This window comes from Xyrauchen texanus, chromosome 10 (genome assembly GCF_025860055.1).
Source record: "Xyrauchen texanus isolate HMW12.3.18 chromosome 10, RBS_HiC_50CHRs, whole genome shotgun sequence".
Taxonomy (NCBI): Eukaryota; Metazoa; Chordata; class Actinopteri; order Cypriniformes; family Catostomidae; genus Xyrauchen; species Xyrauchen texanus.
In genome coordinates, this window is record NC_068285.1 from 11621382 (window position 1) to 11639287 (window position 17906).

The window sequence follows — 17906 nt, forward strand, 5'->3', positions numbered from 1 at the left end:
ACTTTACAAACAGTTCCATAATTGTTTTATTGAAACACAAAAGGATAATTTTGGAATTACCAATGATGATATCATTAACATCCAACCTGATGTAATGCTGTTTAATTCAAAGGGTCATAGAGATCGGATATACTAAAGGCAGCATATCACAGCAATGACCAAACAGTTCCAAATACACACTAAATCAACAATTCATGGAATTCATCAGCAACATTGACCGTAACCTACACTGTCTTTCAAAGACGACGGACAAGAATTCTTGGTTTTCATTCTTTGAAAATAATTGATGCGTTATGAACTCCATATGGCTTTCGGCAGCGACGGATTATTAGTGTGAGACGGGGCTGCGGTTAATTTGAGCGTGAAATCTCTGAGCATACTGTAGATAATACAGTGAATATATCTCCTCCCTGAGGGAATGAAGGGCCATTGTTTGGAAACACTTAATCAGTATCAGATTCCGTCTCTGGTTTAATGGAAAATGCTCCATTGCATTGGCTCCTAAGTCTGGATTTCTGCTCAAATGAAGGTCAAAATTCAGCTGACAATTCTGATATTACATTAAAAATGATTTAACAAGCACATTGGGAGTGGTGTTTGGGTGTCCACATACTTTTGGCCATGTGTATTAAGAAAGATTCTCATACAAGGTTGTCGTTGTGTTTATTAAAGACCCCAAGTATGAAAATTAAATATTGCAGCTGGTGATGCATTTAATCAGATTGACAGATTTATTTTTTAATTTTAAAAATAAAAATAAAAATATTCTGGAAACTGGCAGGCAGGCTGGCATTATCGATTAGGCCTGTCATCATCAATGAATCTTCTTAAGTTTCAGAGATGGACATGTTTTAGTTTTTTTCTAAATAATCTCAGCAAAAAAAGAAACGTCCCTTTTTCAGGACACTGTATTTTAAAGATAATTTTGTAAAAATCCAAATAACTTTACTGATCTTTATTGTAAAGGGTTTAAATAAGGTTTTCCATTCTTGTTCGATGAACAATAAACAATTAATAAACATGCACCTGTGGAACGCAATTCCCAATGCGCTCCAAGTCCTCGTGGTGGCATAGTGACTCGCCACAATCCGGGTGGCGGAGGACAAAACTCAGATGCCCCAACGTCTGAGACGGTCAATCTGGGCATCTTATTACGTGGCTTGGTGAGCGCATTACCAAGGAGACGTAGCACGTGTGAAGGCTTCACGCTATCCTCCACGGCACCCAAGCACAACTCACCACACATCCCACCGAGAGCGAGATCCACATTATAGTGACCACGAGGAGGTTACCCCATGTGACACTACCCTCCCTAGCAACCGGGCCAATTTGGTTGCTTAGGAGACCTGGCTGGAGTCACTCAGCACACTCTAGATTCGAACTCGCGACTCCAGGGATGGTAGGAACTCGCTGAGCTACCAACAGCTTACAGACGGTGGAGTGGTGGTGGTGTAGTGGTCTAAAGCACATTAACTGGTAATCTGGTAATCAGAAGGTCAGTGGTTCGATCCCCACAGCCACCACCATTGTGTCTTTGAGCAAGGCACTTAACTCCAGGTCGCTCCGGGGGGAATTGTCCCTGTAATAAGTGCACTGTAAGTCACTTTGGATAAAAGCGACTTGGATATTTATGCCAAATGCATAAATGTAAATATAAATGTAAAAACTTTGGACACTAAAGAGACCTTTCTACTGACTCTGAAAAACACCAAAAGAAAGATGCCCAGGGTCGTTGCTCATCTGGAACGTGCCTTAGGCATGCTGCATGGAGGCATGAGGACTGCAGATGTGGCCAGGGCAATTAATTGCAATGTCCATACTGTGAGACGCTGAAGACTCAGCTACAGGGAGACAGGAAGGACAGCTGATTATCCTCGCAGTGGCAGACCATGTGTAACAACACCTGCACAGGATTGGTACATCCGAATATCACACCTGCGGGACAGGTACAGGATGGCAACAACAACTGCCGAAGTTACACCAGGAATGCACAATCCATCCATCAGTGCTCAGACTGTCCGCAACAGGCTGAGAGAGGCTGGACTGAGGGCTTGTAGGCCTGTTTTAAGACAGGACCTTACCAGACATCACCAGCAACAACGTCACCTATGGGCACAAACCCACCTTCACTGGACCAGACAGGACTGGCAAAATGTGCTCTTCACTGACGAGGTGTGGTTTTGTCTCACCAAGGGTGATGGTCAGGCTTGTGTTTATCGTCGAAGGAATGAGCGTTACACTGAGGCCTGGACTCTGGAGCGGGATCGATTTTGGAGGTGGAGGGTCCGTCATGGTCTGGGGCATGTCACAACATCATTGGACTGAGCTTGTTGTCATGGCAGGCAATCTCAACGCTGCGCGCTACAGGTAAGACATCCTCCTCCCTCATGTCATCCTGACATGACCCTCCAGCATGACAATGTCACCAGCCATACTACTCGTTCTGTGCATGATTTCCTGCAAGACAGGAATGTCAGTCTTCTGCCATGGCCAGTGAAGAGCCCGGATCGCAATCCCATTGAGCACGTCAGAGATCTGTTGGATCGGAGGGTGAGGGCTAGGGCCATTCCCCCAGAAATGTCTGGGAACTTGCTAGTGCTTTGGTGGAAGAGTGGGGTAACATCTCACAGCAAGAACTGGCAAATCTGGTGCAGTCCATGAGGAGGAGATTCACTGCAGTACTTAATGCAGCTGGTGCTACTGACTGTTACTTTGGATTTTGACCCCCCTCCTTTTTTCAGGGACGCATTATTCCATATCTGTTAGTCACTTGTCTGTGAAACTAAAAGTAGTTGAAAAAGAGAGGATTTATCTTTTTTTGCTGAGTTTATAAACACACTGTATACTGTGTTTATATATAATATAAACACATTGTTTACACACTGTGCCACTTTTGATCAATGTTTCGATGTATTTGATTGCAGATTTCCAGTGGGTGCAGGGTGACGTGTGTGAGGTGCAGTTTATGGTCTATAACCCTATGCCATTTGAGCTACGTGTAGAGAATATGGTGAGCATCAACTCCATTCACTTACAAACAAACAAATGTTCTATATGATGTTTCTTTTTACCATGAATAATGCTCAGTGTTTTGTTGTTTTGGTTGGTTTGTGTATGGTTTTGTTTAAATGTCTTGATTTGGGTGTTTTGTTTTGTTTTTTTGTTTTGGCTTTTGGTTTGTTTGGTTTTTGTTGTTTTATTTGATTGTTTTTTTGTTTTTAGATCGTTGTCTTTTTCTTTTCCTTGTCCTTTTTTCCCTTTCCTTTCAGTATATTTAAACATTAAATAATTAATTATAGTCATTAAAAATTGAAAAATTGTATTAGTGGGAAAAAAAGATGACAGATAGTGTGTGTGTGTGTGTGTGTGTGTGTGTGTGTGTGTGTGTGTGTGTGTGTGTGTGCGCGTGTGAGTGCACGTGTGTGTGTGTGCGCGCGCGCGTGAAGGAGAAGGGAGTACATTATATAAGTGGACGCCTTCATCTTTGGATTTCAGCTTGCTAAAGTGCATGTGCTCTTTAGTTTAATTACCTTTATAAAGACACTTTAATGTCCTTATCACAGTTTAGAACAAAATCTTTCTTCGGGAGACCACTGCAGAGGCATTAAAATATTACTCTTTATGTCCCCGTGCACATCACTGTCAGAGAGAACGGCAAGAAAAAGAGCTCTTATGTTATTATTTTATGCTTCTTTTTGGGTTGCTTAAGAATTGCATTGAGCACTACAGAGATGTCACAGAATTAATGGTTGCACCATTTGTTCATGAAGCCCTTTAAAACAGGGATGCATTTATTTCTTTTTTGTCAGTTCACCATTTTGTCAGCAGGTTTGGTCTGAACTGTAAAAGGAACCGAAAACCCTTTTTTCACCTAAAAAGACTTCTAACAAGATGGCATCAGTCTGTGTTTTACTCCTGAGGAAAGAAATGAAACCAGTGATGGAGCAGAATTCTGATAGTAGTGACTCTTGGATTGAATCCACAACTTTTTGTGAAAGCAGCACAGATCCATAACCATTAGACCAATACAACCCTACAGATCTACGAGTGAGGGCAAAGGTGTAGGCCTTTTTATGTATAAAATCCAATCCAGAAGTTTTTTTTCACCCTTTCCCACCAGGGAGTTTTTTGAAGAGGTGTGTATATATACAGTGCATTTATAAAGTATTCAGATCCTTCATTTTTTTTCACATTTTGTTATGTTGCAGTATTTGCAGACCCTTTGCTGTAACACTTGCAATTTAGCTCAGGTGCTTCCCATTTCTCTGGATCATCTTTGAGATGTTTCTAGTCTTTGATTGGAGTCCATCTGTGGCAAAATCAATTGTTTGGACATGATTTGGAATGGCACCTGTCTTTATAAGGTCTCACAGCTGAAAATGCATATTAGAGCAAAAACCAAGCCATGAGATCAAAGGAACTGCCTGCAGAGCTCAGAGACAGGATTGTGTCAAGGTGATCTGGGGAAGGCTACAAACAAGTTTTGGCTGCATTGAAGGTTTCCAAGAGCACAGTAGCCTCCATAATTCTTAAATGTAAGACGTTTGGAACCACCAGGACTCTTACTAGAGCTGACTGAGCAAAAAAAGAGGAGACCAAGAACTTGATGGTCACTCAGGTTGAGCTCCAGAGATCATGTGTGGAGATGGGAGAAACTTGCAGAAGGACAACCATCAATGCAACACCCCACCAATCTGGGCTTTATGGCTGAGGGGCCAGACAGAAGCCTCTCACCAGTGCAAGACACATGAAAGCACCTAAAATACTCTCTGTGAAAAACAAGATTCTCTGGTCTAATGAAATGAGGACTGAACTGTTTGGCCTCAATTCCAAGCATCATGTCTGGAGGAAACCAGGCACTGCTCATCACCTGTGCAATTCAATCCTGTTGGGCCACATGTACTCTGATAAGAGACAAAGGTAGGCCTACAAACCATCATAAAGCCTGACTGCGGCATGTAGGAACACTAGAAGCCTCACAGCCACAACATCGGCACCAAAATCAAACATAGGGAGTCCAAAACAAACTACAGATCCCATGAAGCCTTGCTCACTTTACACCTATGTGTGAAATTCTGAAGGTTCAAACTCTCAACTCCTGTTGGATGAGACGCCCAACAGAACGCGCCTCCCAATCATGGTGTCATCGAGATTATAAAACCTGGAAATTCCTTTGACGCTTTTCTTCCAGCGACAGTATGTGCCTCGTCAAGATGCAGCCCTGCTGCTCCCAGGTGTAGCCTCGTTGCCCAAGGAAGTAACGTACGTACCTGCAATTTTGGCCATATGATATCCATCTTGCTGGACATGTTGAGATTTCTATGTGTTCCACCAAGTGTTTGTAGGACAGTGTTCAATTAAAAAAAAATAAAACACATCTGAAATTTTTTATTAATCCTACTAATAAATCACTTTCCATGGGATGGGCACAAGCATGTGTGCCATCGCTCTGAATACACAAAAGTTTAAAGCTCAAACTCTTTCTTAATGGAAAGAAATTTTATTTTCAGTCCATGCTTTGTAAATATTTCTCCTGTAGCTATTAATTTCATTCTGGCCTCAGTTTAATTAAGTGCCTGTGATAATGGCATGGTGCTTTTGAAAATGGGTTGCACAATTTTAAATAATAAAAGACTCAGAAGAGCAAATATTTCCACTGGGTCTTTGTACCAGCTGCTGAAAACCCACTGTTGGATGTCCAGGACAGATAATAACAGATTGTTAGCATTAGCTGTCAAGCTAATTAACCTTTTCAAGAAGGAATGCAAATGAGTTATTTTAAAATAGGGCCCACAAAATATGAGCCGCAGGTTTAAGACAGTAGAGTGTTTTACAGGTTAGGCACTCACAGCCAGGCTTCAGCGCACTAAAGAGCTAATCATGTCTCCCATTGTACCCAATGACTAATTAAGGGTTGACTATACAAAACCCAAAATCCTTAATTGCTTTATTTTGTGGCTTAATATAAATTCTGCTCAACAGAGTTTGAATGAGGAAGACATCTTTGCAGCTCTCTTGTATACGGTTCTGCTGTCAGTCTTTAACAAAATAGCATTAAAGGTGCTATAAGCAATTTTAGCGTCACTCAACTGTTACATGTTTGATGTTTTTTTAACGCTAAACAATGCAAGTTCTTGCATTAACACGCATACAGCATTGGAAGGGCACCTTTAATGGCATTTTTTTGCTGGGCCAGTGGTGGCTCAGCAGTTAAGGCTCTGGGTTACTGACCGAAAGGTCAGGGGTTCAAGCCCCAGCACCGCCAAGATACCACTGTTGGGCCCTTGTGCAAGGCCCTTGACCCTATCTGCTCCAGGGGCGCTGTTTCATGGCTGACCCTGCGCTCTGCCCCCAGCTTAGTTGGGATATCCAAAAACAACTGCATTTCATTGGCTCTGTACCTGTACTCTGCACAATGGCAATAAAGTTGAATCTTAATCTTTTCAACAGTATTCCTTTACAGATTAAACAATACATGCTGTAAAATGTCATTTGTAATATAGTCTTCTGATTACTTAAGGCCAGTAATGTAAACAGAATACTTTGGATTACTTCCGCACTAGTTGTTTTGACAATAAGTGCAAGTAAACAATTTGCCAGTACTGTATAATAAATAAAATAATGGTATAATAAAATACATTCTCTGCAAAAAGTTTTAATATGTAGTGTTACTTGAAGTCAATTTATCTTCAGGATTTTTAGGAATTTATATCGGAAAACAATTAAAAAATTCTCATTAAGAATATAATATTTGCCATAATACCTAAAGTCTTACGAAAGTTAGCAAATTATGTGCTGTATCATGGCTGACCCTGCACTCTGACCCCAGCTTAGCTGGGATATGTGAAAAATAAATAATTTCACCATGTATATGCAGAAATGTGTGTATAATGTGTGACAATTGATCAATTTATATTTATATTTTTATAATAAGGGCTAGAAATGGTCCTTTAGCTTAGCATAAAGCTAAATGTTCATGACCACTTACACAAGTTTAACTATTTCTGCTGCTCCAAACTTATTTCAAAACCTCACAGAGTGTCTACAACAACATCGTTTTCTGATCACATGTAGATTCTGTTCATAGAATGAGGCAGAAAATAAAATATTTGGAGCTTTCTGTATGATGCTAAAAGCTACATTGGTTAGCATTTCTCAAATATCTTTTATTCTTGTTCTTGTTTGTCTTTATTTCTCATATAAACACCCTTTATTCTTGTCTTGGTGTTCTGCCTAAGAAATGAAGTTATGTGTCTGGAATGACATGAGTGTGTACATTATCACAAAGTTTTCATTTGTGTGTGAACTATCCCTTTAAGGGCTTATAGAAAGTTCTCTTTAGGTAGCGGTTTAGTTTCAAAGTGACATTGGACTCTACAGTATGAGAGATGCTGAGCTAATTGTAACCTTTAAAGGTGTCTTTTTCGATGTTCCTGTTTCTTGAGTCTGGCTTTTAATGGTTTCATTCGGCCAAATATGAAAAAAAAAAACCCATAAACTACATTGTATGGAGTCGATCTGTGTTTGAATATAAAGCAGGTAAATTCTCAGCAGAGAGTAGCAACATTTTTTTGGGGGTTTGGTACTTATCGTCTTCACCTCCGCAACGAGGGTGTAAACGTCCTGTTTTTAATCCGTCTCTGTCTCTCGCTCTCATCCACCACTGTGATTTCAGTAACGTTGTTTCCTTTCTCTGTAGTGCTGTGAACAAGAGCAATTTTCTCCATGGGTAATAGGGAGAGCATGCTGGGAACTCTTCCATATCAGATATCAAGATGATTGATTATGTGATGCTTAGTGTAAAAAACAAAACAATGAGAAGACAGATCGGTGTGTGTGTGTATACATATATATGAGAGAGAGAGATAGATCGATAGATTTGAAATCTATGACCCTTTTCTGCTGTGTGAGTTTAACTTAAACTTTTTCTCTCTCTGTGTGTTTGTGTGCATCAGGGTCTGTTGACATCAGGTGTAGATTTCGAGTCGCTGCCTGCTGCTTTGTCATTGCCAGCTGAGTCTGGCCTCTACCCGGTTACTTTGGTTGGAGTTCCACGCACCGCAGGAAACATCACAGTCAACGGTGAGTTTAACAACTGGGATTTGATTGTTAAATTTGGCCGTGGCTGTAAAACATGGCAGGCTATGATATTAATGGTGTAAGCTATTACTTTGCACCCACACATATTAGATTTTGATGAATGATTATGATTTTTTTATTTATAATATTTGTTTATTTATTTATTTTTTTGATTGTATGGTGGCATAGTGGGCTAAAGCACATAACTGTTAATCAAAAGGTTGCTGGTTCGATCCCCACAGCCACCACCATTGTGTCCTTGAGCAAGACCCTTAACTCCAGGTTGCTCCGGGGGGATTGTCCCTGTAATAATGCCACTAAGTCGCTTTGGATAAAAGCGTCTGCCAAATGCATAAATGTAAATGTTTTTTATACTTGTAGTTATTACTACAGTAACTTGTTGTTGAATAGTTGTTTTTATCATTGTCTTTAACTAATAGCCAGACTGTTCCAGAACTGATACAGCATTGGAGTCAGAAAATAAAATGATAGATTATTTTGTGCTTAACATTTATTCTGGGCAATAATTCAGTGAACAGAAACAGAATAACAGAAATCAACGCTGCCTCATAACAAGTCAAGCTTTTCTCTTCTTTAATAAATAAGCTAAATATGTCCTCATTAAAAAAGGATAAATTAAATTATCCCTGTCTTGTGGCCACTTCTTAAAGTCTACAAACCATGACAGTGTTTTAGAGGACTTTAATGAGCTCTACTTGCCTTTACTGGATTTCATTAGTGCAGTCTGTGATTATGAAACATTGGAGGATTTTGTTTTCTAAATCTGTTTCGTTGGATGATTTCATGTAATTGTATTGGTTTTATGTGTGTTGAGCAGGTTACCACACATCAGTGTTTGGGGTGAGCAGTGACTGTCTCCTGGAGGGCCTGAGCGGGGTGAAGAGCAGTGGCTGTATGGTGGAGGTGGTGCCGTCACTCCCACGGCTACAACTCTGCACGTCCTTACCAAGGTCTCTTCTCTTCTCTACCCTCTCTCTCTCTCTCAGTTCACTTAAATTCAATTAAAATGAGCTTATATATATATACAGCTTGGCATGCATCTTGGCATGCTCTCCACCAGTCATTCACATTGCTTTTGGGTAACTTTTATTTATTTATTTATTTTTCTTCATTTTAATATTTTGAAATCTACACAGCCCTGTATATGGGATACGATACAATTACATATATATAGTAACACTAATATTATTATTTTCTGTCCTTGAATTTTTCATTTAAAGGCTGATGCCAAATCAGGTGCTGTTCAACTTAAACATGTTGTAGCTTGGATACCTCGGAGAACTCATTATCACATCATATATGCATCATTTATATACATATATACATCATTATGGCTACAGAACTTTAAAAAGAGCTACCTCTGAGTCTTTGAGTTGTGCAGAAATGTATCTCATCATCCGACAGCACTGGAAACCAATGTGTGTGTGTGTGAGAGTACAGATTATGAAACAATAGACTGCAGTGTTAAGGTATCTAGGGAGAGCTGTGTGTGTGTGTGTGTGTGTGTGAGAGAGAGTGTGTGTGGGAGAGTGTGTTTTAAGTGTGCTGGGGTGACAGTGATTTTAACCTCCCCCACTGTAACTGCTGTCATACTGTAGTAATAGTTGATATCTGCTTTATTTTTCAAAACCAGCAGCGTATTTTTCTCATTTTCCGCCTCTCATTCTCTCTCTTTGCTTTTTAGTTTCACTTTAATGGCAAATGATAGTACATTGGCATTGCTAAAGTGTTTGCAACTTATCAGCACACAACAAAATTTGTGTAAATCTAATTTAAAGGGATATTTTACAGTCAGCCAGTTATTGTGCAAAATAAACCCTGATAAGGTGATCGGGTCACCCTGTTTCGTTTTTTTTTTCTCTTCAACAATGACGTAAATGGTCTGCATTTATATATAGCACTTTTTTAACCTTAGCGGTATTCAAATTGCTTTACACTGCATCTCATTCACCCAGTCACACACATATCTACACACCAATGATGGCAGAGCTGCCATGCAAGGTGCTAGCCTGCCATTGGGAGCATCTTGGGGTTCAGTGTCTTGCCCAAGGACAATTTGGCACGTGGAGTCGTGTGGACCGGGAATCAAACCACCAACCCGCTCTACCACATGAGCCACATTAGCCCCACTGGCTGACTGTACATTATCACTCTTAGTGGCAAATATGCATGCACATGTTTAGTGGTTTTTAGGAACACCACTTTGCCAAAATATACATTGTTTTTTGGCATGCCGCTACATCTTGCACAATTTTCCATGTGCTTGGCAGTTTATCTAGACATGCAAGATGGATCAGCACACAGAAAAATAAAGTAGACCCGAAGTATAAGTTAAAAAAAAAATAGTGCAAATGCTTCAAAACCAACAAAAACCAAAATGATGCCCACATTCTGACTGATCTTCTTTTGGGAGCCAAACATCACAGAGCTTGAATAAAAAGTTCTCAAGCAAAAGCAAAGGGGAGTGAAGATGTTACCAAATGAGTTAAAACTTCTAAAAGATTAGCTGGCAGTTCTCTACAGAAACTAAAAGAAGAAATCGACTCTGAAGGAAGATTAATGGGAATGAACATGGATGACACGATGTCTTAATGGAGCGTTTATATAACAGTTCTGCCGCAAGCTATTCTCAAGATATCTGAAGTTTGATATTTGCAAGTCATTATAATAACGCCAAAGATGAAGTCTCAATTTTTTTGGTATTCGTTTTTCCTTCAAATCTGTTTTATCTTGAATTGTGTTGGTGTAGCTTGCCAAATCAACAAACAAATTATCATTTAAAGCTCAAGTGTGTCATTTTTGCATCACCAAAATTTGCAACAATGATTGTTTTCAGACAGATTTTCCAAATACACTTCCCATCTGCAAATGTTTGGATAAACAGATAGTCCCACCCTAAACATAAGCCATTGGTTGAGCCAATGTGGCTGTGTCGGAATGTTTGGGATGCTTAAACAAACAGAGCGATGCCTTGATAGTGTCACAAAGACACAGTATTTACCATTTTCGGGTAAGTCAACCTGCAAACGGCTTGCATGTTAAAGGCACACTCAGTAATTGTTTCCCATTAAAAAAAAAAAAGTTTTACTCCAAAATAAATTAATTGTATTTTGTAAACATATGTATGAAATCATGACCACACTCACGAGATGAAGAATCCAGTCATACAGTATCAGTAACCTTATGAAAGCTGTTTAAATGTACATGAAGAGGGTCCTCTCATGGGGGCGGCCATTGTTGAGATCACAAGACCAACCGACTACTACTCGCTTATTCTCAGGGACTGTCCTGTTATTGGACACTTTCATTTGTGAATAATGATTTTCTACAAATGCATCTGTAACTGAAAAATGGTTAAATTATGCTGCATCCACGCAGCTAGGTGTCACTGTAAGTCCAAAATTACGCCAACAAAAAAGTGACCGAGTGCGCTGGTATAGATACTTGAGAGATCCTTCTTGAAAATTCGCTTGGATGCTTTCACACTATTGAAACGTAATGAAGTTAGTATTTGTTTTCTTGTTGAACCTGAGTGGTCATGAAGGCGTTCTTTTTGTTTTTTTTTATCTGAGTTCAGGTCTGCTCATTTGTCCAGTGAAGATCTGTCCAGCAGTGTGTCCCTACAACTATTTAACGGAGAAACACAAGAACTGACCATCACGCTGGAGAACATCGGCACAGAGACGCTGAACACACTGGAGCTGACGTTTAAAACACTCAGCACTAAAGGTATGTGCACACACAAGGGGTTCTGTTCGATGTGTTTGGTCCAGTGCTGCAACTAACAATTATTAAAAAATTAGATTTCTTGTTATTTCTTGGATTGATCGATTTATTTTGTTTCTTGTACTTAATAAAAAAAAAATCATATTTTATTTTTAAAATAATAATAATAAAACAAAATTACAATAATATTTGTAAAAAAAGAAAGGTAAAATGTTAAAGTAAAAATTTTACAGTGCAGTTGTTATATTTCCACTTCACTCTTTCTCAGCCATTAAATACATTTTACCATGTAAACACATTTTTTGCCAGTGTAAAGTTACAACACTGACGGTGCTCACATTTCTGGCTAATCGATTGATTATTTATTTATTTATTAGCAATTATTTAATTGATTAATTGTTGCAGTACATGTTTGGTCTTTGTTGACTAGTCATGGATCACATGATTCATTTGCACTTGTTGTATATGACAACAGCAATTGTGTGCACAAAAGGTGTCTCGGTGTATTTGGATTTGCGCGAAATGGAAAATGGCAAGAACTCAGAGCGTTTTGTGTCCACAATGCAGGTGATGAGCGAAACACGCAGAATGCACTGTGGACATTTAATGTGCGCACATACAAGCCGACATTTTTGTGGGGATGTTCGCTGTCCTTTTCGGCGTATTGCGGAGCCTATTTGGGGTCCTTTCTGCATAACGTCGCGGCTCATTTTTGCTTATCGCGGCCCGTTTCGCGGCCGACCCACTGTCCTGCTCGGTTCTCCAGATGGCCAGTCTGTCCCTGATCGGCCCCCAAAGTGCGTCGGCCCACCTGGAAAATGCCCGGTATGCCAGATTACCAGTCCAGCCGTGGCTACAGTCTAACAGAAACTATAAGCGAGCAAGACATGACTGTTTTGTGTTTGACACATGAATACATAAAAAAAAAGAAGTTGAAACCAAATATTTTACTCAAAAAAATTTGTGTTTTATATATATTAAATTGTTTTGCATATTTAGAGTATCGTTTTGTTTCTCTTGTATTGTCTGTATTGAAATCAATTGCAAGGCGAGTTTCCTGTGTGCTTCTCGAGGAGTGCAATTTCTATGATGCTTGGAAATCTTTTTATTTTACTCGGAATTTGTGTACTAATATTTATCCTTATTAGAATATAGGGTCGCTCCTGTGCAATTTCTCACACACTGAGTTACGACCATTGAGACCATGAATTTTCTTTTACTCAAAATGTGTGTGCGAGATATATTTATGCTTATTAGACAACTGCGTCAGTCTTCTCGCATGACCTGGGTTGAAATCAGTTGCAAATCGAGTCCAAGTCTAATTTCTACCTGCGTAGAGCGTTCCAATTCGCTCACTTATGAAGTTTCGGGATGCTGCTTTATATGTAGGCAGGAAGCATCAAGGCAGCTCACTAGGTTTTGAACAGACCCTGGAGGTTGTCTTGCTCTCTATCGAGCGGTAAATACTGCAGTGTTTTTTGATACAGTACGAGTGCTGTAATGGGACTGCAGTTCAAAGGCTGCTCTGATTGTTCTGAGCTCATAAAAGAGTCTGTGCATTAGTCTGATCACTCGAACCATCTCCAATTTCCCATGACTCGACTGTTTTGATGTGCACTCTCTTTGAATAAAGACTTGCACACTGCTCTTTCTTACACATGCCGTCTGCATTTTTGAGGAAGGAAAATAAGACAACGCATGGCTTTTAGCAGTATTCCACACACTCACAAACATGAAAAGTGTTGTTTTTGGGCTGTGTGTGTGTGTGTGTGTGTGTGTGTGTGTGTGTGTGTGTGTGTGTGTGTGTGTGTGTATATACTCTAATCCCAGACTGCTTTCAGCATCGGTGTCTGAGCAAGTGGCCTCTACAGGCACACACTTTCTTTTTAAGTTGTTGTGGAGGTGTCCTTTGACTGAGCTCTGTATTTGTGAGTTTACTTAGCTGTACTTTGGGAACAGATTTGTCCTTAGAAGTGAGCTAGACCTGACAAAACATCCGTTTGGGGACATTTCGGGACGTCCTCCATTGGAACCTCCATTGGTTTGTATATAAATTGATAATTAAGTTCAATAAGCTAGAGTTATTATGTACAGCTGTCCATTATTTTCAATATTGTTTAAAACAATATTATATATATATATATATATATATATATATATATATATATATATATATATATATTTTAATTTAAAGTAGATCTATATTTCAACATAAGATCATGTATCATAAAGATACTTAAAGCCAACACAAATTACCCTGATGGTGACTTTAAACAAAATTCAACTTTTTATAGCAAAACATAATTAAAAACACATAAAGAGCAAAAACATCTATTAATTCAAATCAGATTATTTACACATTTTAAGTCATAAGTCGGCACGCTTTGACAAACACACACACATAAATAAATTCAAGAGCAAGGGATTGTGGGTAGTGTCTTCATCCACAATGCTTCTCCAGTGGGCATGCTCAGTAGCAGACACAACAATGTGAAGTTCATAGTTCTCAGCCTTACAAGGTTCCCTTAGATTTTGACACATTCATTTTCAAGACCTTTCCATGACTTTGGGGTGGCTGTGGCTCAGTTGGTAGAGCGGGTCAGCAACTAATCGCAGGGTTCAATGGTGGTTTGATTCCCGGCCCACACGACTCCACATGCCGAAGTGTCCTTGGGCAAGATACTGAACCCCAAGTTGCTCCCAATGGCAGGCTAGCGCCTTGCATGTCAGCTCTGCCACCATTGGTGTATGAATGTGTGTGTGAATGGGTGAATGAGTCACAGTGTAAAGCGCTTTGAATACCGTTAAGGTTAAAAAGGCGCTATATAAATGCAGACCATTTACTTTAACAAATGGATAACATCATTAAAGATATGAGTCAAAATCAAAGATTTAAATTCCCACATATTTCCTGATTTTCTGTGGTAGAGCCTGGCTTAATAGACTTACAACAGTGAAGGGTCAGTGATCAATCTGGGCATGCTCAAAAGCCCGTATGTTCTACCTTCACCACCAGACTTGATGTTGTATGTGCTCACTGTTTTAAAATGTAAGTTGCTCTAACTTAAATGGCATACAAGTTGACTTGATGTATTGTTTTGAGTAAAACTCACTTTTTTCTAAATTAGATATTTCAATCAACTTAGGTTGAGCTTGTCTGACAAAACTGAAGTTGGACTTTTTACAGTGTAGCTAGCGACGACATGGGGAAGTGCAAATTCATTGACAATTGGCTGTTCAACCAAGATTTTGCGGCATGGCTGAAACCGGTACCAGGCAATGAAACCGTAGAAGCCTGTGGTTAGATCCATTTAGGTTGCCAAGTAAACGTGTGCATGTTTGGTGTGTGGTCTAGATTTTTGGCATCACTGTATTTATCTTAATTACTTGACATGGAATATATTTATGCTCCATGGTATCTAATGTACAGGTTTCATTTCTGTAAATATCAGTTATTTTGTGTTTATTTTTTATGCTTTGCATGAATTTTTAAATCACTGTTACAGGGTGGAGGGCGGGGCCGGGTGGTGATTCTGCACACCCGGTCCCTTATCAGGCTAATTAAACTTCCGAGAGGGATAAAGGCCGACTGCGGATGGTGGTGCGACAAAGAGAGATCGTTCATGGGGCATGTGTCCGTGTTTTGTCTCTTTTGTTTAAGTTGGTCATTATAACTATTATTTATATCGTCAATCCGGTTCTTGCCAGTTCTCTGATACGCTGAAGCTTGGTCCTCGACCACTCGTCAACCCTCTAAAGAACGCCCCGCCACGTTCTCAAGGAAAACAGAAGGGGTCTCCGACATACCTGGCAGCAGTTCTCCCATTCCAGGCGGTTGGCAGTGAGCCCCTCCCCGCTCGCGGTCTGCGGCCTCAGACCCCGCCGCGTTTCAGCGGCTGGTAGGGGACTCCTCCGCCCCTGGCTGCTACGCCGTAATAACTAGTTAATATGTGCCTGCAGGGGTTGATGATCCCACACATGACGGAGCAGCTTCCCGTAAACAATCTCTCTCTCTGTTGCACCACCATCCGCAGTCTGCCTTTATCCCTCTCGGAGGCTTAATTAGCCTGATAAGCCCTCCGCCCTGTCACAATCACAAAGGCAAAATTCATCTTAATGTTAATCATTCCCAAGTTTATTATCATTTCAAAATGATGGATTTTAAGAGTTACACATCTCGCTGCTGCAATAAAAGATAGTAGCAGATATTCCAGAGGTGCATCACAACATTCGCCAGCCATGCTGAATTTATTTAGTCATAAAAAGACACAATAACATATAAAGAGGACAGGCTCACAGAATTATGGATGAGGCTCAAATTTAGTCAACCATGGTAGTTCGGATTTAACATTTACGTCCTGAATAGTTCAAAATGTCTTTTAAAGATCTGTCTGCCTCCACATTTCTGTCACATTTAATTGTTATGATCGGTTAGGCTTCGGGTATGGAGGTTTTGTTGATTTAAAACTTGAGAGAGCATAAACCTTAAAACCTTATCTGTTTGGGAGAACATTTAACTCACTTTCACTTTGGAACTGCAGCTTTACGTTTAATGAACCAAGTAATATCAATTATCCAAAATGTCACCACAGTCACGTTGTTGTTGTTGTTATCAGGCTGTTTTTAGCAGTTACTGTGTGGGTGCTAGTGTTCTGGCTGGTTGCTACAAAATTGTGAAGCGGTCGTATATATGGCTTGGGATCCTTCGTTCAAGTGTATGATGAATATTTGTATCTGTTTTATCATCCATAAGGCAGTAATCGTAAGCCAAAGCACTTATAAAAGCAATAGCACACTTCTCAATTCACATCATTATCATTCATGTCTGTAGCATCAACAGCACGGGACGAGTTGTGCATCAGAAGTTTAATACTAGGTGTATACAGTACATATAACTAAGTGGGTAAAGGCTTTTGAAAAACCCTAATTATGAGCATTAGAAGTAGTAATTAATTAGCTCAAATACACTTCATTATTTCAGTTATTTTTTTATATCATATTCTTGTTGTTTACTTAAACATAATGTTAACACTTTCTATGAAGTCAATATTTATAATGCAGTTTAAAGGCACTATAAATACATTTTAATGCATTCATAATGTTGAGTAAAACACCTTATAAAATGTATTAACTTTTCATAAATAATTGTTCTTTGTAATACTTGAGCTATTCATAGTTATCCGTTAAAGAGTAATAATGCATTATAACACAATCAATATCCAATTTTATCAGCAGAAGTTAGTAAAGTTAATCGTATAAGTACCATACATGCATACATATAATACATTACAAGTCAAACTCATACACTGAAGGATATATTCAAATAAGATGCACACAAAAAAGATTTTTTTAATAGATACCAGTATAGAATGAGTTTTATTATTATTATTATTATTATTATTATTATTATTATTATTGTGTGTTTTGTGTATGTGACAATGATTTGGCTGCATGTGTGATCAAAATGCATTTTTTTCCCTCAAACGACAGTTGCTGATATATTTTTACCTTGTAGTGCTTTTCTTATTGTCTCAAAATTGACATTGTGTGTTCCTTGTATTTTGTGCATTTGAATATAATTTCCATTTGACAAACTTGACTTGTAATGACTTATAACTACTTATAAACATCTACGATATTTAGACATTGCTTTTGTCACTTTATTTAAACCATACCTAATATATATATTATAACAGCAGATCAAATTGGATGTTTATGGTGTTATAATGCATTATACTCTTAGGTTAACTATGAGTGGGTAAGTATTATAATTAGGGATGTCCCACTACTAAGTAAGAGTATGGGATTTTGTTTTGGGAGCTTTTATTTTGAAGGAGCTTTTATTTTTGAAGTGCTTCTGTTATTTTGACCAAGGAGCAATGACTTTATGACGGCAGCTTCCCACTCCGGAAAAGCCAGTCGCTACATGACTCAAAGTGATTATTAAACGGCAAAAGGCTGCTCTTTAATTAAATAAGTGTGTATTCTGTATGTGCCTCGCTCTACAACATGAATTTGCACTCCGTTTACTGTCATCTGCTACAAACAGAGTGTGCGATGCTCATGGTGGTGTTTTCCCT

The 17906-nt window shown here is 39.2% G+C and overlaps 1 protein-coding gene across 4 annotated transcripts in view; it reads left to right on the plus strand.

Annotated features, from left to right (window-relative positions):
* LOC127650553 (trafficking protein particle complex subunit 9-like) overlaps nt 1-17906 on the plus strand; it is a 245150-nt gene that overhangs the window by 66577 nt on the left and 160667 nt on the right. For all 4 annotated transcript variants that reach the window (XM_052136035.1, XM_052136037.1, XM_052136036.1 and 1 more), the window contains 4 exons: nt 2925-3010; nt 7956-8082; nt 8918-9050; nt 11678-11829. In XM_052136035.1, the coding sequence (XP_051991995.1) occupies nt 2925-3010; nt 7956-8082; nt 8918-9050; nt 11678-11829 (498 nt within the window). The remainder of the gene's footprint in view (nt 1-2924; nt 3011-7955; nt 8083-8917; nt 9051-11677; nt 11830-17906) is intronic.